The sequence below is a fragment of the Oreochromis niloticus genome, unplaced genomic scaffold (assembly GCF_001858045.2).
Source record: "Oreochromis niloticus isolate F11D_XX unplaced genomic scaffold, O_niloticus_UMD_NMBU tig00001405_pilon, whole genome shotgun sequence".
NCBI lineage: Eukaryota > Metazoa > Chordata > Actinopteri > Cichliformes > Cichlidae > Oreochromis > Oreochromis niloticus.
The window spans coordinates 715-26,913 of record NW_020327379.1 but is presented as its reverse complement, the minus strand read 5'-3'; the positions used below and the strand labels follow the sequence as shown (position 1 = coordinate 26,913).

General features: G+C 41.2%; 1 protein-coding gene and 1 long non-coding RNA gene across 2 annotated transcripts; both read left to right on the top strand.

Moving 5' to 3' along the window:
• The first annotated feature begins 311 nt into the window (after window positions 1–311).
• On the top strand, window positions 312–2,592 carry LOC109197953 (uncharacterized). The gene is made up of 2 exons (XM_019353671.2): window positions 312–603; window positions 1,118–2,592. The coding sequence occupies exons 1-2, from the start codon at window positions 564–566 to the stop codon at window positions 1,933–1,935; spliced, it is 858 nt and encodes a 285-aa protein (XP_019209216.1). The 5' UTR covers window positions 312–563; the 3' UTR covers window positions 1,936–2,592.
• Window positions 2,593–7,847: 5,255 nt separating this feature from the next.
• On the top strand, window positions 7,848–8,261 carry LOC109197954 (uncharacterized). The gene is made up of 2 exons (XR_002058957.1): window positions 7,848–7,903; window positions 7,997–8,261. It is a non-coding gene; the product is annotated as an uncharacterized LOC109197954 (long non-coding RNA).
• Window positions 8,262–26,199: the final 17,938 nt, after the last annotated feature.

Below are 26,199 nucleotides of genomic sequence, written 5' to 3'. Positions count from 1 at the left end.
CTCTAAAAACTATTTTAAAAAAGTGTAAAACAATGGTACAATGATACAGAGGGCAGTCATACTTTGAAATGATCAAGACTAACCTGACAGTCATTCAATGCATGAATCACAAGTTAAAAGGCAATTTTAATATATTCCTAATGCCATTTCCAAGTTTTTTAACTCCTCCAACCACCGCATGGACAACACACACACATATATATATATATATATATACATATATATATATATATATGTATATATATATACATATATATATATATATATATGTATATATGTATATATATATATATATCCACGTTTGCAGCATGACGTCACATTGGAATCCGACGTATGACTTCACGAATCAGCGTGAGAACCCCGTGTATCCATGACTACGCTCTGTAAAAAAAAACATTTAGCAGCGTTTCTTGCAGCACAGATTACTGTCTCTCAGGTACAACAGAAAACGTTTTTAAACTTTTCAGCTATTTTAACGATAGTCAGAATTGTAAACAGCCAGTTTAAGTTTGCAGCTTACTGATCACTTTCCTCCAGTCCGGTGGATTTAAACCATTTTTAAAATGGATAGCGGAGACGGTGAGATCAACGGCGCTAACCAAAGTAAGAACATCTCATTTCAATTTTCTGATGTATTATCTGACAGTTTGTTACAACACATGCTCGTAAAGGCCTCGGTCACACAGTCCAGATACCTCCGTTTCGTGCAGTGTTTCTCCCGGTACATCAACTGTTTGGGGGATTGGAGAATATACATGTTTTTGTCTAAGCAGGGATGTTTCACGGGCTTATTTAAATGCTGGTGCTGCATGCTATTTTCAGCTTAAATTTGAGATTGAATTGTTTTGTAAAATGAAAGAAATAACCTTATGATCTTTATGAAAATTAAGCAGTTTTGTAGTATTTTATAATAGTGACTGTGGCCTGAGGAAAAGCTGATATTCAAAGCTAATAAGTTCATCACAACTGCAGTGCATGCAATAGTAACCTCACCTATGTAGTTTTTAGCACTTAGTTTTCAGGTGCGCCTGTATTGCATGTAATATAGCACCAACTGGAATTTGTGGACTGTTCTCTCATCATGAGTGTTAAATATAAAATATTTCTCTGTTTCTAGATGTGCAGCTAAGATTTCGCCCGCTGCTCCATTTAGTGGAGCGCTTTGAACATTACGCTGCAGTAGGTCCAGAGATGAGTTTGCTCCGGGATACTATCATGCGTGGGTTGTTCAATGAGTTCAGCCTGGAAACTGCGATTGAAATTTTTTATAATACTCTGGGGCTTGGGAATATTGACGATATTGCACGAGTGGACCTAGCTCTGCAAGCAGCTGGCATAGGATTAAATCCAGCAGTAGGAGCAGAAGGTCCTTGGGATAATGAAGCACTACCTGCTCCAGCAGCTGACATGGAAAACAACCTGGCCGGTTTAGCTGAAGATCACTGGGACCATCAAGGTCTTCATCTACCGGCAGTAAATGTGGACATTAATCTGCCCCGGGAAGAAGATCAGTTTGCTGATGACATGTGGTGGGTCTGGGAAAGTGACATTGATTCTGGTGCTGAAAATGAAAGCGACCTTGAAAGCGAATCTGAGGATGAGGTCCCAGAGTTAATACCTGTCATCCCAGAACCTCAAGAATCCGGGAGCCCTCCAAGAGAGAGAGCTGATGAAAGCGATCTCTTTGGCTCCAGGAGGCGCCAAAGAGAGGAAAATAATAATGGCGAGAGTAATGAGATGAACAGGAAGCGATTGAGGTTCCTCGAGTCAGGCAACGAACCGTCAGACACCACCTCCGAAAGTGAGGATAATGAAAATGAAGACACGGTGTCATCACCCTCTACTTCAGCTGACACAGAAGCAGGACAGAAGAAGAGAAAACGGGATGATGATGATGAGGACAATGGAAGAGACAAAAAAATGTGTAAAAAGTAACAAAATTGTGCTGCTGGACCCTCAGGATTGACCCCCCGACCCCTCTCACCCTCCTATGTGGTGTGTTTGTGTGTGTGCACCATCAGAGACTGTGACTTTGAGAATCTGGAAGTGCCTGGTGGCATCTTTATCTGTCCTCCTTGTTGTTTACAAGGAGAGTTATTTATAAACTCTGTTCCTCAAAAGCTGGCAACATTAGAGACTGCTACTCACTCCAGGGCTTCCCCAGAGGCTGGGTTACAACCCTCAGCTAACTCTGGACCCCTGGAGGCCAAGATGCCAGCTAGGGACTGCACCCGGCTGTCACTGCCTGAGCAGGGTCAGTGCTCTGCGCAGCTGCAGCCCTCTTTATGTGTGCCAGAGGCCCACGAGCCTGCTGGTTTTGTTTTGTGTGTGCCAGGGGCGCCCATGCCTACTGGTTTTGAGCCTGTTTTTGCTGGGGGACCGAGGAGCCCGTCCAGCCTGCGCCGTCATCAGCAGCTTCCGCTGAGGGGTCTCAGAAACCGCTTCAGCCTGCTGCTTTCGCTGGGGGGACCGAGGAGCCCGTCCAGCTATCACCATCGCCTGCAGTGCCACCACCTGCGGCTCCCACGCCGCCGCCTGCAGCGCCTCCGTCTCCGGCTTCCGCGCCGCCGCCTGCAGCGACATCCTCGTCTGGTCCAGCCTCCGTGTCTTCTTCCTTGCCTGGTCCAGCCTCCGTGTCTTCGCCCTCGCCCGGTCCAGCCTCCGTGTCTGCATTCTCGTCTGCTGCAGCAGCTTCATCATCACCATCCTCGCCTGCAGCAGCAGCAGCTTCATCATCATCATCCTCGCCTGGCCTGGCCTCTGCTTCATCATCATCATCATCCTCGCGTGTCCCAGCCTCTGCTTCATCATCATCATCCTCGCCTGGCCCGGCCTCTGCGTCAGCTTCAGCTTCGCCTGGCCCGGCCTCTGTATCAGCTCCAGCCTCGCCTGGTTTGGCTTCAGCAGCAGCTTCAGCCTCATCCTTCTCCTCATCCTTGCCTGGTTCTGCTGTTGGCACGCCGCCATCCGGTCCGCGTCTACCGCATCATCATCACCGGCCGTTTTCTCGGCCGTTGGCTGGTCATCATCGCCGTTGTGGGCGTCCTCCTGAACGAGGTTGTCACCGCCACTGCCTTCTTCGTGGACGGCCTCCCGAACTGTCTCAGCCTGGCCTTCTGTGCTATCGGCCCCCAGGCCGGCCACCTGAACTATGTTTCGGACTCTGCTCCCTGTGTGTTTTGTTTGGGACTCTAGCTCCTCCATTTCCTTCCATTTATTAAACTGATTTGTATTACATTAGACTGCTGATTTATTGTGAATGAATGATATTGTTTTATGATGCATTATACTGCGGAGTTATAAGAAATACCGTTTTCAGAGAGTCATGGCCTTATTTGTCTGATTAGAAGAGAACAGAACATACCGGAGAGGTTTTCTGCCCCATCTCATCAGGAGGAGATAAAACAGGGAGCCAAGGCCGCCACTTAGGCACCGTAAGAGAGAAAGAATGTGAATGTTTAGGGTTTTACGACTAGGTGGGGGCCAGTAGAGGCTATAAGAGGCTGAGTAACCCTCCACCATTTTGAGATTTGCTGTGACCCTCTGCATGCATGTCTCCCCATCCGGATGGTTTATGCTCATAAAGTATTGAATTGTATGGAAATAAATAATTGTTGATTGAGCATTTATACACCGAGTATTGTCCTTCCTTCAGCCCAAAGATTAAAAGAATTGGGAGATTTTAACTTCCTGTCTAGGTTGTTCGTCTCAGCAGATAGTTGCCCCCAACTGTGCCTGCTTTCAGAAAAATATGTAAACACTAACCAAATTGTGCTGTTAGACACTCAGCATTGACTTCCATCTCCAATGAGTTCCAATGTGCAGTCTGTGAGTCGCACATTGTTGAGTTATAAGTGTTTCCAACTCGTCTTCATCATTACAGCAGGAAGCTGTAAAGTTTGAGTTGTAAGGGAGCTGATTTAAAGGTGGATGCTGAAATGGCTCAGGAATTGCCAGGACATTCATAGACTTTTTCATAGTTTTACATACTGTATGTAGAATTTTGTTTTGCTGATGTGATTATGTGTAAGCAGCACTTTTGCTGATGTTTGTGTCAGGTGTAGCTTGGTGTCACTCTTTATTAGTGCTGAGCAGTTTCAGATGTTCAAATTTTTGAAAGTACACATGAGAAAAAGAGAGAACTCAATGCCACAAATAAGCAAAACACTGTCCAGCAGCTGCTCAGCACTGGCTGTTACTAAAACCACACTTACAAAATATTCAGATGATCAAAGTGTTGTGGAAAAATAAACTGAGAATTAAAACAAAACTGATTTTCTGAGATTTATTGAAAGAAATGTTTGCAAAGGGATCAAAACAGCACAGACAGGCTTCGTACCAGCATTGACAAATAGGCAAAAATAATATGGAAAGCAAAGACATCCTGTCACAATCACAGGCTAATAGTAACTTTTGCAGGCTTTATGGTGGCAGAGTATGGAAAATAGGTCTCATGTATTTCTGGTACTTCAAAAAGTGTTTTTCTGGGACCTGACATGTTTCATCATGCTATTAATATTTAGTTGTTATTCTAATAAAGAATAGAAGTTAAAACACTTCTAATAGTACTAATTTGCCTCTCCCAAACACTTCCCATGTGGCTTGAAGAGGGGGTGTTCAGAACAAACTCACTTTCAAACTGTACTTTCTGCAGCTTGTGCACTTGTAGATGTGAGAAGCAACTGCATTGCTGTGTCCTGTGATCAAATCCCATTGGAGCGCAGCTCGTTTACAGTTATTCCCCTTCCTTGATGCTGCACTTTTTTGTGATAGTGTTTAATAAGTAAAGATGACACATGACTTGAATTGGGAATAATGGCAGGATGTTTGATATATGGGTGCAGAGTTGCTCTTGTTAAACGTCCTCCCTGCTCATCAACAAATGGACTTAGGCTGTACAGCTTGTGTGTCTTGTCCTTCAGTTGAATGTCCTTTCCTCTAGTTAAGTCCTTAAATTCTTTGCTGAATGTGTTTTCCTGTGCAAGTTTTATTATGAACAGTTCCGCCTTTTGTCTGACTTGTGTTTTCACCTTTTGTTTGTGTGAGTCCTTTGAAATCTTTCACAAATTTCTGTAGACAACCAATAGCTTTAACAGCTCTTCTCCAGTCTGAGAATTTGGTGAGACGGTCTAGTATTCTTCTCCGTTCTTCTACTTTGGTGTTGGACACATCTACTGTTTTCAGCTCTGGATTGTTGGGCTTGACTTCAGTAAACTTGTCAGTTTCAATGGGTAGCTCGCTTTGCCACAAAAACTCTGGACCTTTAAAGCAGTTAGAGTTGAGCAGCTGTTGGACACAGAGTCCTATTGATGCATGGTCTGCACAGTTACTTTCAGATGGTACTTGATGCCACTGTCGTGGGTCTGTGAGTGACCTTATCCTTTGAATCCTATTTGCCACAAACACGTGAAATCTCTTTGCATCATTGTTCACATTCCCCAACACTACCGTGGAATCTATCCTGAAGTGTTCTTCAAGATCACTTATCTCCAGCTCATTTCTTAACCTTACACTTGTTCTTGCTGCAACTACTGCAGCCGTTAGTTCAAGTCTGGGGACAGTAGTGACCTTGGTTGGGGCTACATGTGCCTTTCCCAAGACTAAGGCACAATGAATATCCCCTTTGGATGTTACTGTTCTTAAATAACTACACTGTCTGTAGCCTGTCACACTAGCGTCTGAAAAATGGTGTAATTCACATTGTGCAATGTCTGTGTTTGCAGGTAGGACACATCTTTGAACTTTCACCTTTGACAGGTTAGGTTTTGAAGATCTAGGAGCCAGGATTCCCACTGTGTGCGGAGATCATCTGAGAGTGGCTCGTCCCATCCAACTTTCTCTTGACATAACTGATTTGCTTTCCTCTTAGGATGAAGGGTGCCACAAATCCCAGTGGGTCATACACTGATGCTATTGTGCGCAGGATTCGTCTTCTTGTCGTTGGGTGCTCTTTTACAGTTATTCTGAACGGAAACTGATAGGTTTGTAGCTTAAACCGATTCGCTGGAACGTTGAAGACAATGTAATTACACAGCAAAGCAAGACACGAGTAGGCAAAGTTCTTTATGTTTTACGTGCACGGGAGAGAACTGAACAAACGCCGTTCCTTCGCTTGACCCCAGTTACTCTCGTCCGCTCCCCCGTAACGCTGCTCTTTTATTGAGGTTACATAAATATACATAGGTTCATTTACATATGACGTCTACATACACACAAAGAGTACCTTGCCTGTGGTTTTGTAAGTGTGTGTGTGTGTGTGTGTGTGTGTGTGTGGTGTGTGTGGGGTCAGAGTGTGACCCCATAAAGACTTCCCTAAACCTGCTGGCCTGGAAGTCCAGCAGTTCATCTAAACAAAAGGCACTTAGCCTAAAACAGATATAGATACGTTTATCCTACCATAAAACAATAAGACAAGGTACGACCTCTCCCATGCTCCCAGAGTGCTCTGGAATGCACACAAAGTTTGCAGACTATTAAGGATCAAACCTCTACCAATCTACACCTAATTATAAAACTCTAAGAATATATAAGTAGATATTTCTAAGCATAAATGACAATCAACAATACAAAAACCTAACAGAAACTCATCAGCAGAAACGCACCACTGAACACCAAGTGCCCTTCCCATTAATGGCTCTCCAAGTGCCAGATCTAAGTCCTTAAATCTTTCTGTACACTTTTCTCTCGGCAATGACTTTATCACATTTTCACTGTTTGATATGAACTTGTGTAATCTTAGTTTACCTGTGCTACACAGTTCTCTACACAGTTCTTTGACTAATTTTATGGCTTCTGTTTCTGACATAACACTTACAAGTCCATCATCTACATAAAAGTTCCTTTGAATGAACCTCACAGTGTTTGGAGTGAACTTTCTCTCACCTTGTGTGGCTAGATGTTTTAACCCAAAGTTGGCACAGCCAGGAGAAGAAGCAGCGCCAAAGAGATGAACCTTCATTCGAAAGACTGAGGGTGGAACGCTTAGGTCACCATGCTCCCACCATAGGAAGCGTAAGTAGTCCTACATGGAACTAGTGAAACATTTGTTTGACGTCGCACATTACAGCAGTGAAGCCCTTCCTGAACCTACGAAGCACTCCCACCAAAGTCTTTGTGAGGTCAGGCCCTGTAAGCAGGTGCATTTTCAGCGAGGTGTCTTGATATTGTCCAGAAAAGTCAAAGACTACGCATATTTTGCCGGGCTTTTGAGGGTGGTGTACCCCATGGTGGGGAATATACCAAACAGGAGTATTACAGAGTTCTTTCTCCGGAATTTTCTCTGCATCACCACATGCTATCATGTTCTCCATGAAATTTGCATAGTCTGTGTGGTACCTTTGGTCCTCTCCAAAAGTTGATTCTGTTCATCTGAACGTAGCGTTTTGTGGAAGAAACGTTTTGTCACTCATCCAAGTGACTTCTTCAGTCTCAGCTGACTGCAGGTTTCCCCAATCTTATAAACAGTACATTTGCATAGTGACTGAAACCAGCCCACTGAAGGAACAATGGGCTGGGAGGTCAGCTCCTTAATCTTAATTATGCAAATTCTCATGACCCATTCATCAACAACCACTGACCAAAACCCACTGATCAAAGACCACTGATCAATGGCCATGAGTACCATTCACAGAGAGTTGGGGAATGGCTGCAATCACAGCATTGTAAGATGGCGAAAGATGTTGTAACATGGTAGACTAATGTGCCTGTGTTAATTCAGCTCCATATTATTGTGTTAAGTTGCACTGGGTTGGGAGTGGTTGTACGTGTGTCACATTTTTGGTGAGCCAATGGCTGGAATGGGGTTGGACTAATTAGAGGCAGGTGTATTTGATTGCACTGATACACTGGCCTACTTATAGCCCACACTACAAACACTGCTGTGTCATTTTGTCTCTCTGTGCAGGTATGTAATGTGATGAAATCTGGTATGTTTGGGATGGATGGGTTTTGTGCTATGAATTCTATAGTGAATGTGTCATTTTGTCTCTCTGTGCAGGCCAGGGCCTATTATATGCCACAGCCTAAAGGCAGCAGAGTTGCAGAGGCTGGAGTGACCACTGGCTATATGCTTGCAGGGTGGTGGGTCTCAGAGGACAACTTCTAACCCTGTTGAAGGCAACACGTGGAGTGCAACTGGCAGTGTGGCATAGCTGGCTCTGGCCTTGGGACTGTGTGTTTTATTTGATTCATAAATGGGACACTGGACTGTTTTATCTTTTATCTCTTGATTATTTGTCAATAAATTATCTTTTAGAATTTTATTGACTCTCATCTTTTTGCCCACGGCTGAGACGGTTGGTCAGACCTAGAATCTTTTTTACTGGGTGTGTTACAATGTACCCTTAGGCCCCCTCCTCGATTCGGAGATGGTCTTTCCCTTTTCACGTAAATGGCCTCCTTGACTCCGCGCTCAAACCAGCGTTCCTCCCTATCCAAGATGTGTACATCCTCATCATTGAAAGAGTGTCCACTGGCCTGTAGGTGTAAATAGACTGCGAAGTCCTGGCCTGACGAAGTAGCTCTTCTGTGTTGTGCCATCCGCTTCGCCAGAGGTTGTTTGGTTTCCCCGACGTATAAATCCTGGCAATCCTCCTGGCACTTAACAGCGTACACTATGTTACTCTGTTTGTGTCGGGGGACACGATCCTTGGGGTGGACCAATTTTTGGCGCAGCGGGTTTTGGGGTTTAAAAGCCACAGAAACCCGGTGTTTACAAAAAATGCGTCTCAACTGCTCCGATACTCCTGTTGTCCTTCTCTCCTGGATTGGCTGGAGCTTTCTTTAGGTGCCTTTCCAGCTTTGACAAAAGTCCAGCTGGGATAACCACATTTACTCAGGGTCGTTCTTCTGCCTCCCTGGCCGCTGTGTCAGTGGGGATGGTGTTCGCTCTGTGTTGTAGCGTCCTAATGACACCCAGTTTGTGTTCCAGTGGATGATGAGAGTCAAACCTTAAATACTGATCCGTATGTGTAGGTTTACGGTACACGACAGCATTTAGATGTCCCCCATTACTGATGGAAATCTCACAGTCTAAGAAGGCTAACCTGCCACTTTTCATATCCTCCCTGGTGAATTTGATGTGTCGGTCCACTGAGTTAATGTGATCTGTGAATTGTGGTACGTCCTGAGATTTGATTTTCACCCAGGTGTCATCTACATATCTGAACCAATGGCTTGGTGGTGTTCCAGGGTAGGATAGCAAAGCCCTCTTTTAAATAAATAAATAAATTTTTATTTATATAGCACCTTTCAAGACAGAATCACAAAGTTCTGCACATAAGATTACAAGTCATAAAAAGATTTAAAAAGAGAAAATAAAACAGGCAAAAAATTAACCAAAAGCAGTTTTAAAAAGGTGAGTTTTGAGTTGTTTTTTTAAAAACAGCTACTGAGTCCGCAGTTCTTAATGTTAGGGGGAGAGAGTTCTACAGTCTAGGAGCCACAGTGGCAAAAGCTCTATCACCCTTAGTCCTCCTCTTAGTATTTTTTAAAGCAAGTAAGCCCTGATCAGATGACCTCAAAGACCTGCTAGGGACATAGGGCTGTAGTAGATCAACGATGTAGGTTGGTGCCAGTCCGTGCACAGCTCTGTAGGTCAAGACCAGGATCTTAAAATTGACTCTAGATTTAACAGGAAGCCAGTGTAACTGAGATAACAATGGCGTCACATGTGAGTACTTGAAGGATTTTGTCAAAAGCCTAGCTGCAGCGTTTTGCACAACCTGCAGACGATCCAGAGAACCTTTGCTTAGACACATAAACAGCGAATTACAATAATCCAAGGGTGACGAAGTAAATGCATGTATAGCAATCTCCAGTTCAGAATGAGATAAAATCGGGCTTAGCTTAGCCACATTTCTTAAATGTTAAAAACAAGACCGAACCAGAGATTTCACATGCCCATCCAACGTGAGACTCGAGTCAAAGGTGACACCTAAATTCCTGATAGAGGATTTAACATAGAGTGAGAGAGGACCAAGGGCTTTCACTATCTGCGATAAAAATCTATCAGGGGCGCATACGAGGACTTCGGTTTTCCCCTCGTTGAGTTGGAGGAAATTTGCAGCCATCCAACGTTTGATCAAATCTAAGCAATCATTCAGACGCTGAAGCTTAGATAAATCCTCGGGCATAAAAGAAACGTACAACTGAATATCATCAGCATAACAGTGATAAGAAATGTCCTCAAAAGAGCCCATTATATGCTGGAGGGGGAGAAGATATATTAAAAACAATAAAGGCCCCAAAACTGACCCTTGAGGGACACCATAAGTAAGGGAGGTAGAGGATGATCTAAAATCGGAGACTGCCACAGAAAAGGATCGGTGATGGAGATAAGAAGAGAACCACTCTAATGCAGTTCCAGATACACCAACCCAATTTTTCAGCCTTTCAATGAGGATGTGATGGTCAACTGTGTCGAAAGCTGATGTGAGGTCCAACATGAGTAGAACAGAGCATTTTCCTGCATCATTATTCATCAAGATATCACTTGAGACCCTAAGAAGAGCTGTCTCCGTGGAGTGAAATCGACGAAAACCGGACTGAAACTTATCGTAAATGCCATGTTTATCTAGAGCTGCCATAAGTTGCTTAGCCACAACCTTTTCTAGAAGCTTAGCAATTAACGGTAATTTAGAGATAGGTCTATAACTGCTCCAAAGAGAAGGGTCTAGTTGAGGTTTTTTTAAAAGTGGGAGAATAGCAGCGTTTTTAAAATAAACCGGAACTATACCAGATGCCAGTGAAGAGTTGATTAAAGTGAGCACACATGGGCCAATAGACTGGAAGACATTTTTGAATAATGATTGTTACGGGTTCGAAATTGAGGACGAGAGTAAAACAATGATGGTCCAGAAGAGGTGGTTCAAACAATTGATTTTAATGAATTCACGCCGCGTGGAGAGGTGCAAACTGCAAAACAGTTGTACATCTCTGCCCAAAATACACTCTAGATTGCTTTTATAACATCAGGGTATTGTAACGCCCCTTCTTGCGTTTACAAGCACATAATTTGCATGTACAGAACATTCATGTATTTTAAGAATTAAATGCAACATAGAGGTTCCTCCTTGTGGCATACTCTTCCGAATATGGTGATGACCTAAGGCCTTTGAGGTCACCATGGACTGGACATCCTTCCGTCACCTGTAACTAAGCAAACTCAAATACCACAAGAAGCTGAATACATTCAGGCCTTTGCTCAGCTACTATTTTACTGTAACAATATACTCAGCCTATAAGCTTTTAAGATTATAGATTTAACTCAACGATTTAAGTAGTTGTAACTGCACCTATAATAAACATGTTAATATTTGATTATGATAACCCCTATAATATAAATTATAACATAATGCCAGCAGCTTCAATAAACACTTTGATGAAATGATAATTAATGCAATGACAAAGATGATGGTTATATAAAATAATCCCTGTAATTCCACAATTCCCCCTTTTGACGTCTCTTCCAGAGACGTCACTACACTATTCCCAGGTCCACTACCTTCGCTCTGACCCTCTCTAGTCGCCCCCTGACTCAGCAAATCCGACAATAACCTCCTGTCCTCTAGGTGGTCTAGTACTAAACACCAGCCCCCACTTGAAAACACTTCATGCTTAGGTAATCTCTGCTCCTTTTCTGGGTCCTTCTCTAGTGGAAATCTTCTCCTGTAAGGGATAGAAAACAAACAACCTTTCTCTGCTACACCTTACTAACTTACTGTGTTCATCTCAGGTTCCTGTCATTATTCAAAGTTGGTTCCCAATATCATATCAGGCAAAATCACAAACCCTACTGCCACGTCTGCTTTGTTAAGCTCTTCAGTTAGACTCTGTACCGGTTTGCCAATCTGTGTATACATGCCTCTACACTTTTAATGTCTAAATGCACATCTGGATGTATGTGCACTTGTATGTCAATCTACATCTATCAGTCAATCATTTTTCAGATATAAGGCGTTAATGTGAGAAATGTTTCCTGACTATTAACTCCTGATACTGGAGGGACTTTCCGGATTGCCCAACCTCTTAGGTTTGACCTTTTACACTTTTACTAAAGAAATTTTACCAGAGCCCAAAGAGATTTTTATTTTGCTCCTGCGCTTGACAGGTTAAGCGAAGTTATTTTTGTTTTGTTTTGAAATTTTTCCCTTCTGTGTGTGTGTGTGTACATAAGTAAGAATATAATAATCAACATAAGATCCCTGGTTTGCAAATGATTTTCTGCCCCCGCTGCAGGGCAACATCCTACATCATTTGTGGTGAGTCTATGTTGGCTAGTTTAATACAGATATGTAACAGTTTCTTGATTCCATGGCCCACTCATAGTTGCGCAGTTTCAAAGTATGTGGAGAGTTCAATACACATTTCTTGGCTAATTATTTTCCCAATAAAAGTGAAATCACACATTACATTTGATTTCACTTATATATTATCATGTTCTGGGCTCTATCCATTATATTAACTTTCTTCAATCTCAATACTCTTTATGTGTGTGTGCAACGCTTTTAGTTTTATTAAACACAACCCAAGTAAAATACACACCATCCCCCTGTCAGCCTGACTCTCCGCTAAAAAGCACACTTCAAAGTTTTCTATCTGGTTTTACGCCTCTTTTGGCTTCAAGCATATACATAACATGCAAAGGTTACTGTTAATGCCCGTTAGACAAGTTTCGATTATCTACAACATTTTGTTTCACCCGGCTCACCTTCACACATTTCCTGTTCACTTATTGCATATTTATCTTTAACACCTTTTACCTCAGTAGTTGCTAAGCAGAAACAAAGCAACCTGTGGTCCACCTTTACCCTGTAAAATAAACCCCTGTCATGATTGTGTCTGTAAGCATGTTTTGCATTCATTCATTACACTCCACGCCATTCCTACAAGTTAGGAGCTGTAAAGTTGAAAGCTACATCAAGTCCAGGCCTTTGGCCTGGCCTATATATAAATCATGTGTGTTTGTAAGCGTGCATGCAATTAACCTGCTATGTTCTCATCATCCCTCAACATGTATCACCTGGACACTCTCACCAGTGAAGCTTAAAACCTGTTTGGACGGAACATCAACTCTAAACAAGCACAGTTATGCATTGTGTATAAAATTAACTCAACCTCATGCTAACCTACATAAGTACCTGTCTTAAGAGAGACCTCTGCACAGCTCAGACGCCAGTTGCAAGAGCTCTCTAACATTAGAATCATCAACTGTGACTTATATAGTGTTATTTCGGTACTTTATACTTCACCCATTTTTGAACGTTGTTTATATGGGGAGTTCCTCTTTTGTGTCTATATTTATTAATATGCCTTGTGCACTAAAGCTTCCTGTTTTTCAGTCCCACATTTAATTACAAGCTCTAATACATTTGCCCTATATTGCTGTCTCGACGTGTTTCCTGTCAACTTAACCGAGTTATTCTCAGAACTCAGAGCTGAGGTTCCCCTTTTCTAAATCTGTATGTTCTACAAGAGAGCAAGTCGGTAAACAAGTTTATCATCACAAAGGTTATTAGGTAAAGGTCACGTAGACATTTGCTTAGTAACCCTAAAAGAACACATTTCATGTAGCTAATCGCATATATTAACACCCCCCTTTTTGTGACACATCTCATGTGTTACAAACTCAAAATCCTTCACTCAGGTTAGGCAATTAAAAGAAAAGTTTAGTCCTATCACATTATGTATAAATGCTCCATAACTTCAAACCTGTGTTTAAGGAATGAAATCAAATTAATCATCATGTCAAATCCTTTCTTGGCTCCATCCACAGCCTGCATCCTTGACCTGGAAACAAAACCTGTGTGTTAACCAGAACATCACCTTTTATACTCAGTTTATCCACTTATGATCCAACCTGTGTTATAAAACAAAAGTTAAAACAGAACAATTATCAGTCATGTGTCCAACCTTAGTCCAGTCTTTTGTCAGTGTCCAGTCGGTCCAACCTATGGTCTGCCTGGTCCGTCCAGTCACCATCCATTTACACACATTCACTCACATGCATTACCATCAGGTATTGCTGACAGTGGAGACTATCTCGCAAATATTCAGTCTTCACTCTCAGCAACATCAACTCATTTATTTGTTTTACTTTGTTTTTAAGAAAATAGTTCTTTCTGCTTTTGGACTGGATTGGCTCGCGGCAATCCTTTTAGACAGAGAGTTAGCCTTCTCCTCTGCCTATTGTAATCTGGAGAAGGTCACCGAGAATTTTCAGCGCTGTTATCCACTCTTTTGCAGGCCTGCTTAGAACAAAAATGAGAAAAAGAGAGCTGATTATTAGCTCATCAAAACACAAAACAAAATCACCTGACAGGTTTTTTCTAAGTGCACTGTTATAGAAACTATGGGCCCTTTTAGACATGTCCATATTTATCAAAACTCCCTCTATTAAAATGAAAAACAACAGCCCCAAAAAATCTTAAACCATCTTAAATTTCACCCATTCAACGCACTGAAAACCTTGTCCAAACTGCACCGTTTTACACACAACCATGTCCCCTTAGACACTTCACCATACTTAGATTCAGCCTAACACCTTACAACAATGTGTCAACACTAATTTATACACCTCCTAATCAAATTTGCACCTCTGAACAATCTACCCCTCCTTTAAGGCCTCAATCACACACACACAGCAAGCTCCTCTGTCCACATTCACACAAGCTCTCAAACTTTTTCCACACTCAGCCATATCTCAACAATTTAACTTGGCAAAAGAAATACTTTTTAAACCTCATGCCACTATTCAATTATTTTCATTTTCTTTCTATACTAATCACTTGTTTTGATCACTCAGTGCAAAAGCACTGCTAAGTCACCCTTTTAGACTAGTTTAATCAGTTTATTCAACATTCACACCATTCTATCACTCATACAAGTAGCAAGCCGATCTTCATTGCGTATGTTTGTGTGTGTTATTTTTACATATATGGCTTCACAGTCTCACAGACACTTTCCCATTCTCCAGTTAAAGAGTCAGTTTTCTCCGTCCCCCAATCACTAACCCAAATTTTACTTCCCCACCTTAAATCACAGCCCTCCTGATCTTCCCGAAGTTAGGGCTTGCTGTCAGGTTCCTGGACACTGTAAACAATTCAACCAGAAACTTGGCTTAACATATCCATTCATGTTAACCTGTACTTTCGTCCGACTCCTGCATCTGGAGAATTGGTCTGGGTCTGCTTTACTCCTGAAAATAACAAACTAAGACATTTTCATTATTATCACGGGTGCCTAAATGACCCATTTCTCTGTCTCTGGTCAGAAACACCAATTATGCCATGCATGTAAGCGTGTTCTTCCCTGCATTTTATGTTAATTGGGTGTAAACTGCTTCTTCATTAAATTAATTCATTGAGTTTCTCATTGCATTTCTATGTATTCATGTTAATGTACACTACGTGTAAGCTGTTTCTTCATTGCATCCTATATATTCATATTTAATTTATGCATTTCACCACTGAGCTTTAGATTCAAACTATCTCACTTCTGATTCATTTCAAAAATATCTCACATGTAACAATTTGTATGTGTGTTTTCTATTCATTAAGGTAATAACAATTATTTCTTTCATTATTCTTACCTTTTCTAATGTTTACCTCTTTGTTATGCTATGGTGGACATCCCTAAACAATTCATGAGTTCAGGTTTCAATTTTCAATCCAATTATATCCTATATTCTCGCAGTCAAACTCGTCCAGCTTCATCTCTCACTGGTCCTCTCTGCACAATGTCCTGTTCGGGCTTCAAAGCTCCAGCAAACACAGTCTCAACTCAGCTGCTGTCTTCTTCTCTGTTTCTTTACAGTCTTTCTTTCAGATTTAGTCCCAGCATGGCAAAATATCACTCAATGTCCAGTGCTCTTCCACAATTCTTTATCCCACTGTTCAACTGCCCAGCCTGTATTTTCACAGTACATCTTGCATTACTCTTACATGCTGCTGCTGGTCGTCAGTCGTCATCAGTGTTAATGGATCAGTGGCACTGTCGTTTGCCTGCTGTATTCAAGTCCACGATGTTCTATCGGTCTTCATCAGGCGATTAACTGTCCTTTGAACTTCTTCTCCGCTTCAGGGACAAAGTGAGAGATCCAGCCGCACAATTTCGAGCCAAAGACTGGCTTATTTTCCCAATTCTTTTAATCTACTTTTCTGCTGCTGAACTCAAGGTTGCAAAGTTGAAAGACGCCCACCTGTATTGACACACTAAACCATATAATTAGTATTATATTCATTTTTTCTTAAAGGCTTCATTTGCTTCATGTGCCTAGAGTTAACTCTCTCTCTCTACTCTGGGTGCACACTTGTCACCGTGAGCTTCCCTTTTTATGGGCATGCATTTCCTGTCCCACACACACACACACGGTTTCCTGTTTCTACAGCTTCTGCAGAGACTTCCTTTTAATTTCACAATCTACAAATAATCAGTAATTCTACTAAAAAACCATATGCCTTCATTTCACTCACACACATTTTAATAGCGCTCTTTCACACATCAGGACAACTAAGACTTCTCCACACACATCACCATTCTTTAGGTCAGTTTTGTAGCATCAATCACACAATCATTTCTTGAGTGGGTGTACTAAGTGCATATACTTATGTGTTTTTAAACAGAAAAATAAACTCAACCTCTCATCTTCATAGACCCAAAAGTAAGCATATTATTTCCCTAGTCAAAAGTCAAACCGTTACTCACAGTAATTTTTAATCTAACAGCCTTTGTGTTTTGAAACTAAAAAGAGGAAGGAACAGCGCCCAATTTAAACTGCGCATGTTGTCACTCAACAACACACACAGAAAATGTAACTGTATATATTATCTCAAACTGAAACAAAACCCATCTAAAAATCCTAAAACATCTTACGTCGACACCCCAAAACACACATCGCTTACAGACATCTTTATTAATTAAATTATCTCAAATTCAATTTCAGTTCTCAGAACCCAGGTAACGGTCTTAAGTATCAACAGTTTATGTATCCTATCTCAAAACCCCGCAAAAAGTCATACAGTCCTGGCAAGAAATAAAACTTTACTTACATATTGTAATAAACAAAACCAGCGTCTTAAGTACGTGCATCAGCAATGTGTAGCAGTCTCTATAAACTTCCTATCAGTCTTACACAGTTTTACCTAGTACAGACACGTGTCAAGCAAACCCCATACTCATATTCTACAGTTATCATGAAATACTTATCATAATCAACAACAGTCACACAAATATAATAAACATAAACTGCATTTCTTCCCTTAAAACACAGATTGAAGTCGTCCTTAACCCTGGCTCTGCAGTCAGTCATTAGCCACTCATTAGTAAACAGGAAATGTCACTCTAAATAAGTCACAGGCATCTCATTTACATAGACACAGACACACTCTCAAAATAACCAGCCTGCTGCAGTGCCCGTGGCAGACAGAGCCTATATACAAACATAGAAATTATAACACAGAGACGTCTGATAAATTAAATAATATTTACAAGGCCTTAAATTGCACAACCTACATAATTTAGACAAAATTTGAATTAACCCTCCAAGGGACAAACTCCAAGTTTTTGATAATCAATGACCCAGTATCAGGTCCAACCTGTGTCTGGTCTAATTGCTAAAGTTCCTAAGTAAATTTAAAAGCGTCCAACGCCCAAGGTCCAACCTTTACTACCCAAAAAAAGTGCAAACACCGTTCCAAACGGTCAACTGATCCAATCAGTAGCTATTTTGGACCGTCCTCAGTTGTCCACGATTGCCAATCGAACTATCCCGTCCAACGGAAGATCCTGGTCGTCACCAGGAAATTGGGAGCGTCACCTCCGAACAATGCACTTTCTTAGAACTTCCCACAGTTCCGTTCTACAGAAATTTACTTGTATTTTAAAGACATCCTATGAAACCACAAAACCAACTTTATTGATGTCCAAGCCCAGCTTTATATTCAATTATGACTGTATTACCATACACAGTTTCCAAATTACCTATAATCCTAAATTCAGTAGTCCAACTACTTTAAATTCTCTTTCCTTAGCAGTCCAACTGCATTTCCTTTAATCAGTACTGTCACTTAACCTTACATTATCATTACTTCAACTTCAATTCTCATGAGATTTTCACCAAAACCAAAACAGACCTTTACCAGTAATTTTCAGTGAGTAGACTTTCAATTTTGTCAGAACCAATTCAGCACTGTTTGGAAATAATTCAACAGGTAGTGCCTTACCTTTGAATAAGCCGGCTTATGTCCACTCACTTCGACCACTGACTCGTGTCTGCCTGTTTGAGCACCTTGGACCCTCTCAGTCTCAACCTCCACCTTTTCTCCCTCAACCCTCGGCCAATGCACCAAATGTTACGGGTTCGAAATTGAGGACGAGAGTAAAACAATGATGGTCCAGAAGAGGTGGTTCAAACAATTGATTTTAATGAATTCACGCCGCGTGGAGAGGTGCAAACTGCAAAACAGTTGTACATCTCTGCCCAAAATACACTCTAGATTGCTTTTATAACATCAGGGTATTGTAACGCCCCTTCTTGCGTTTACAAGCACATAATTTGCATGTACAGAACATTCATGTATTTTAAGAATTAAATGCAACATAGAGGTTCCTCCTTGTGGCATACTCTTCCGAATATGGTGATGACCTAAGGCCTTTGAGGTCACCATGGACTGGACATCCTTCCGTCACCTGTAACTAAGCAAACTCAAATACCACAAGAAGCTGAATACATTCAGGCCTTTACTCAGCTACTATTTTACTGTAACAATATACTCAGCCTATAAGCTTTTAAGATTATAGATTTAACTCAACGATTTAAGTAGTTGTAACTGCACCTATAATAAACATGTTAATATTTGATTATGATAACCCCTATAATATAAATTATAACATAATGCCAGCAGCTTCAATAAACACTTTGATGAAATGATAATTAATGCAATGACAAAGATGATGGTTATATAAAATAATCCCTGTAATTCCACAAGATGCAGGTACAATGTCAAGTGAACAGGAGGATGCTTTTACTGAATTCACTAATTTTACCAACTCAGGTAGTGAAACAGGAGAGAAAGTATCAAAGATAATGGGCCGAGATGGGGTAGAGATTGAGATAACAGGTGCTGAGTGTGTAAAATTCATTCTCACGTTATGAATTTTTGCAAGCAGAAAAGAGAGAAAATTTTCACAGTCCTCATTAGAAAAAATAGGGGCCGCAGGCAGAGCAGGAGTAACAATGTCACTAATGGTGTTGAATAGCACCTTAGGATTGCCTCTGCTCTTTGTAACCAAGTGTGAGAAATGGGCAGCCCTCGCATCTCTGATCGCATTATTAAAAGAAGCTAAAAGGTCCTTAAGAGAGAGGAGGTGAACATTTAGATGAGTTTTCCTCCACCTGCGCTCCGCTTTACGACAATCACGTTTTAGACAACGAATACTGTCATTTAGCCAAGGAGGAGATTTGGAGGCAGAAACACTCCTCGTCTTAACAGGACAAATTTCATCTAAAATAGAAAGGCAATAATTATTAAAAAGACTGGTTGAGAAATCAACACCATTTTGAGGAGATAGCTGTAAGTTAAAAGCATCCACAAATTTCTCCGCTGTGGAGGAGTTTAAGATGCGAGAGCTAACCATCCGTCTAACGGGGGACAAAGGCTCATTAAAAGACAAGTTAAAAACAATAACATAGTGATCAGAAATAAAAATGTCCCCAGAGCAAATAAAATCAATATTTAGACCGAAAGAAAAAACAAGGTCCAGTGTGTGACCTTTCCTGTGTGTAGGACCGGACACATGCTGAGTCAAATGAAAAGAATCCATAATGTTCATAAAGTCTCTGGCGAATGGCTCGGAGTCATCATCGACGTGAATGTTCAAGTCCCCAACTATAAGCACCCTAGACAGCTTCATAGTAGCGGATAAGAAGTCACTGAGCTCCGATAAAAATAACCTGTTATATGCAGGTGGATGATACACCACAGCACAGTAGAAAGGATCCTTGTTACCAATTTTAAGCAGCTGCAGCTCAAACGAACGAAAATGTCCAGTTTTCACGAAGCGGCAGGAGAAACGGTCCTGGAAAGCCACGGCAAGCCCACCACCCCGACCAGACAACCGAGGCTGGGTAATAAAAGTATAGCCATCCGGGCAGAGTTCAATAAGTGACGAGTAGTCTACATCTCGCTGCCAGGTCTCAGTCAAGAATAAAAAATCCAGTTTTTTAGATAATATAAAATCATTCAACAAGAATGATTTATTAGACAGAGATCGAGCGTTAAAAAGCGCCATATTCAGTGAGCTAGAAGCCTCATTATTTGCAGAGGCTCGAGTTAAGGGACGTAAATACACAGGGTTCGAGCCGTCACGCTCGTAGAATCCACTCACCGAGGGAAGAAAAAGCCAGCCCGCAGAAGAGTCTGGATAAACCCTCCTAAGGTGGCAAGGTCTCAAAGAGCTGGGCCCAGCGTATCCAAACAAGGCCGTGGAAAACAAGTCCCCCTCCATGGAGCTTTTCTGGACACAGGAGACAACGCACGCTCGACGTCGCTTACCAGCCAAACCACGCCGCCAGTAAAGCCTGAGCTTTACCTGAATGCCTCCTCTTCTCCCTCTCCTTCTCCGTGGTCTAGAGGGACCACTGAAATCGCCTGATGAGGATCCAGCTAATGGAAGAGGGTGGAAAATGCCAGAGGACGACGAGACATCGTGTGGCATCATAGAGGATCGGATGGATAGCAAAGCCAGGCGATCATACACCAGGGCAGCAAATACATCATTAAAACTGAGTGAGAACAGTAGAGCAAAAAAAAACAACACAACAGTAGTAGAGCGTGACAAACTGCACCCGGCAGCGGCAGAGCCAAACACAGGCGCCATCATACCAGAAGTGACAATGTGAGATGTCACTTCCGGTGACTTTTCCACTTCTTCCATGTACAAATTGGCCATGATGGGTGAAACTGGGCCCATGGCACACCCATGTTTCTGCCTGTAGAACTGACCCTTGTATGTGAAGTAGGTGGAATGAAGACACAGTTCCAAAAGCAAACACACTTGGTCGATGCTGCGACCGGTTGGGGTGAGAGAAGGAAGACAGGAGAGAAGACATGCTGTGGAAGAGAGACCCTAGATTAATAACATGTACGATTCAATGCAGAGAGGTCTATTAACACATAGTGAGTGAGAAAGGTGACTGAAAAGGAAAAACTCAATACATCATGGGAATCCCCCAGCAGCCTACGTCTATTGCAGCATAACTAAGGGAGGATTCAGGGTCACCTGGTCCAGCCCTAACTATATGCTGTAGCAAAAAGGAAAGTTTTAAGCCTAATCTTAAAAGTAGAGATAGTGTCTGTCTCACGAATCCAAACTGGAAGCTGGTTCCACAGAAGAGAGGCCTGAAAACTGAAGCTCTCCCTCCCATTCTACTTTTAAATACTCTAGGACCAACAAGTAAGCCTGCAGTGTGAGAGCGAAGTGCTCTAATGGGATGATATGGCACTATAAGGTCGTTAAGATAAGACAGGGCCTGATCATTTAAGACCTTGTATGTGAGGAGCAGGATTTTGAATTCAATTCAAATGTTCTTTCTCTTTATTAGAGTCTGAAAAGATGCTTTCCAATGCTTAAACTTAAGTGGATCTTCACTAAATACAGAAAGCTCTGGAACAGGTAGTCTATTAGCTGACATAAGTTCTGCCAAAACCTTTATAAGCTCACCTGTACTCTTGTAAGTGACGTTTAACTCTCTTCTTGTGAGGGTTGATTAGCATTATTCTTGGACTCTGTTACCTGTAAGTTTGCAGGGTTTAGTGTGACTCTTTCTTGCTTTACTGAAGCATAGTCTTCCTCATAAACCTGTAGTTTTGCCTGTGCTGCTTTGAATCCTTTCAGATTTTCCAATCTTTCAATTTCTCTTCTTAATTAAGTCTTCAACTGACCTTCTCCTTGCAGCACTTTCCTCTTGTTGTCTCTTTAACTTGCGCTCAGTTTCCTCCTTTTCCTCTAGGAGACGTTGTGACATTGCAGCAGCTTCTTGCTCTGCGGATATGCGTTTGTCTTCTTCAAGCATTTGCATTCTTTCTCTGTACTTCTCTTGTTCCGTCATTATCTGTTGATATCATCTCTGTAAGTGACAATCACAGTGTCTGGAAGCCAGTGGTTTTTATGTTTGTAGTCATTTAACTTACATTCATCCAGCTTAGGGAGGAGAAATGTCAGGTTGGTGTCGGCAGGTTACTTTAGGAGCTAGGTGCATTTGATTTTACTTTGTGGCTGGGTTGCATCTGTGGTGGTCAGTTCAGGCAGGAGTACCTATCCCCTGTTAGGCTTAGTGAGTTACTTTAGGGAACTTTATAATGTTTAGGTTGCAATGAACGCAGGTGGAGCTTCTAGCTTGGGAGCACATCTGTGACTGTGTAGGCTGCCTGTTTGTTGGCTGCTTTTTAGCTTGGCTACAGTTACCATGGGGAGCAGGGGTGGCTCTCCCATTAAACTTTAAGCTCCACTTTAATGACAAACAATTATCTAGGACACATATGTTTCATAATGCAATAATGAATAAAACTGTTCAACAATCAAGCTTTGGTTCAGGTCATTACTTGATCCAAACAGCCCAATGTCCCACACTAAGTGTAATGTCACTATCAAACACTCCTCCTTTATACAACATTTCTGCAGCTTCTGCTTGGAATCTGCACTTTAAAGACCAAATATGAAAGACTTAATATGTGTTAAAATGTATGAATACTTTTAATTGTAAATTAACATTCGAGTGATAGATTTGTTGGAATGTCAGCTGAATTTACCAGTAACCTCAACTTCCTAGTGGTATTGTTTTCCTCTTAAAATGTGTTACTCTATTCTTATGGATATTTTCACATTCAAAACTACCTGTTTTTGCTGTTCAGATTTCCTTTGGAAATTAGGATGTTAGTCTACACCCAAAGATATGGTTGATGACTAACAACTGCTTTCTCTGTCCAGCTGCCACAGAACAAAGGCAGGGTACACTTAGCAGACTGCCAATTTATCTCAGGGCTAGCAATATATGTCATGTAAACCCACTGAAATGCTTAAATAATAGTTATCATAACACCTAACATGGAAAGCTTTCTTTCCAAACCTGAGCTGTTTCAGATGCTTTTGAAATTCTGAGCTCTCTGATCTCAGGTTAAGGTGTCTTGAAAGCACTCCTGCTTCTTGTCTTCCCTAATGTTGGCCACCTGTCAAGAGTACTGAAGATCTGAGGTCACACATCCCGGTGACAACAGCGTGCCCACCCCAGAAAACAGAGGCCCATGATTCAGTCCTGTCTGCCAAGGGTCTTGTGTCCTTGAGTTAAGTTTTTGTCACTCTCTGTGTCCCCTTTCTTTGGTGTTATTCCATTTTATTAAGCAGTAGTGTGATTACTGCACATGTGAGAGACACAGGGAAATGCAGGGCTGTAGAGAGCTGTTGATATATTTACTAAATGATTTGTAAAACAATGAGATACAGATTTGGATAGTTTTGTCGGGATGGGGTGAAGTAGAGAGGTGCAAGACTTTGACTGATGCTTAATTTCTTCCAGATCTTTAAAATCTACAGTGAGAATGTGGACATTTAGCTTGTGGCAGTAATTTGATCAGAATGTGATGCAGTACTAGATAAATAACTGTGAGAAGCTAAGATACTACTATTCAACCTGTAATCTTATATTTGTATTTTGCAGATTTACATTAAAAAAATTATAAAGTTAACCAGCGACACTGAGAAAGCAAGAACACACTCATTTGAATTATGACAGTGACTCACAAATTATTTTAAAGGGACAACTAGGTTAGAAAAGAAGGCCCAATACTTACAGTTCTAGAGGTCATGACACAAAGTTCACAAATCTAAGTTTGTTGTCAGGCTGCGAGTCATACATGTGAAGGCAAAAGGCAACGCAAACAACTCAGTCAAGGGGAAGGTAAAAGTTGGAACACAGATGGATTCATTCACCAAGAAAGTGAAGAAAAGTAAATCTCACACACATAAAAACATCATTGCCAACAGAGAAGTTACAAGATACATACATATGTCATTTATAATTTTTGTTCTAACCTTTAGGGCCCTACATGGTCAAGCTCCTCAATATTTATCTGACCTGCTGAAACCACATTCATCTTCTTGGGCTTTAAGGTCATTAGATCAGAACTGCTGGTGGTACCGCCGGCACTCGTTTTAAAACTCGTGGTGATCGGGCCTTCAGACTGTGGCACCACGGTTGTGGAGTTCTCTTCCACTGTCTCTACGCTGCACGGACTCCATTGATTCTTTTAAAAAACAGCTGAAGACATTTTTATTTAGAAAAGCATTTGATTAATTTCCTCTCATGCTGTTTTTATAGTTTTATAGTTTTACTTTGTTTTATTTGCTGTTTTATTTACTGTTATATTGTTTTATATTTCCATTTCCTGTGTTGTAAAGCACTTTGTGATTTTGTATCTGTGAAACGCGCTATATAAATACATTTTACTTACTTACTTACATACAGATATCTCTAACTATAATAATGACTGAATGCTGTGAATGTCCCAAAAGCCCACAGTATGAACTCTACTTCAACTAATAGTCACTAAGATAACATAAAAAGGAAATTCAATATGTCCACAGGATCTCCTGTGTGAAACAGCTAGCTGTAAATGAAAAAAGAGAAAGCTTGAAACCTTCAGAAAGCAGATTGACAAATTTACAATAACCTAGATACATCCCCAAAATATTACGACTTTTGAACTTGTTGCTATCTGTGACATCATACTTGGAAGTCTTGATATGCAGAAAACTCTAAAAACTATTTAAAAAAGTGTAAAACAATGGTACAATGATACAGAGGGGCAGTCATACTTTGAAATGATCAAGACTAACCTGACAGTCATTCAATGCATGAATCACAAGTTAAAAGGCAATTTTAATATATTCCTAATGCCACTTCCAAGTTTTTTAACTGCTCCAACCACCGCAGGGCCAACACACACACACATATATATATATATATATATATATCTATATATATAGAGATATATAGATATATATCCACGTTCGCAGCATGACGTCACATTGGAATCCGACGTATGACTTCACGAATCAGCGTGAGAACCCCGTGTATCCATGACTACGCTCTGTAAAAAAAAACATTTAGCAGCGTTTCTTGCAGCACAGATTACTGTCTCTCAGCTACAGCAGAAACGTTTTTAAACTTTTCAGCTATTTTAACGATAGTCAAAATTGTAAACAGCCAGTTTAAGTTTGCAGCTTACTGATCACTTTCCTCCAGTCCAGTGGATTTAAACCATTTTTAAAATGGATAGCGGAGACGGTGAGATCAACGGCGCTAACCAAAGTAAGAACATCTCATTTCAATTTTTGATGTATTATCTGACAGTTTGTTACAACACATGCTCGTAAGGCCTCGGTCACACAGTCTAGATACCTCCGTTTGGTGCGGTGTTTCTCCCGGTACATCAACTGTTTGACCGCCTATGGGGGATTGGAGAATATACATGTTTTTGTCTAAGCAGGGATGTTTCACGGGCTTATTTAAATGCTGGTGCTGCATGCTATTTTCAGCTTAAATTTGAGATTGAATTGTTTTGTAAAATGAAAGAAATAACCTTATGATCTTTATGAAAATTAAGCAGTTTTGAGTATTTTATAATAGTGACTGTGGCCTGAGGAAAAGCTGATATTCAAAGCTAATAAGTTCATCACAACTGCAGTGCATGCAATAGTAACCTCACCTATGTAGTTTTTAGCACTTAGTTTTCAGGTGCACCAATATTGCATAACTGGAATTTGTGGACTGTTCTCTCATCATGAGTGTTAAATATAAAATATTTCTCTGTTTCTAGATGTGCAGCTAAGATTTCGCCCGCTGCTCCATTTAGTGGAGCGCTTTGAACATTACGCTGCAGTAGGTCCAGAGATGAGTTTGCTCCGGGATACTATCATGCGTGGGTTGTTCAATGAGTTCAGCCTGGAAACTGCGATTGAAATTTTTTAATACTCTGGGGCTTGGAAATATTGATGATATTGCACGAGTGGACCTAGCTCTGCAAGCAGCTGGCATAGGATTAAATCCAGCAGTAGGAGCAGAAGGTCCCTGGACAATGAAGCACTACCTGTTCCAGCAGCTGACATGGAAAACAACCTGGCCGGTTTAGCTGAAGATCACTG

What these genes read in the sequence shown, in the direction of transcription:
- LOC109197953 (XM_019353671.2), top strand. Translation starts at nt 564, where the DNA reads ATGGATAGCGGAGACGGTGAGATCAACGGCGCTAACCAAA. An exon ending in GATCAACGGCGCTAACCAAA is followed by an intron (nt 604 to 1,117) that starts GTAAGAACATCT and finishes CTCTGTTTCTAG; the next exon opens with ATGTGCAGCTAAGATTTCGC.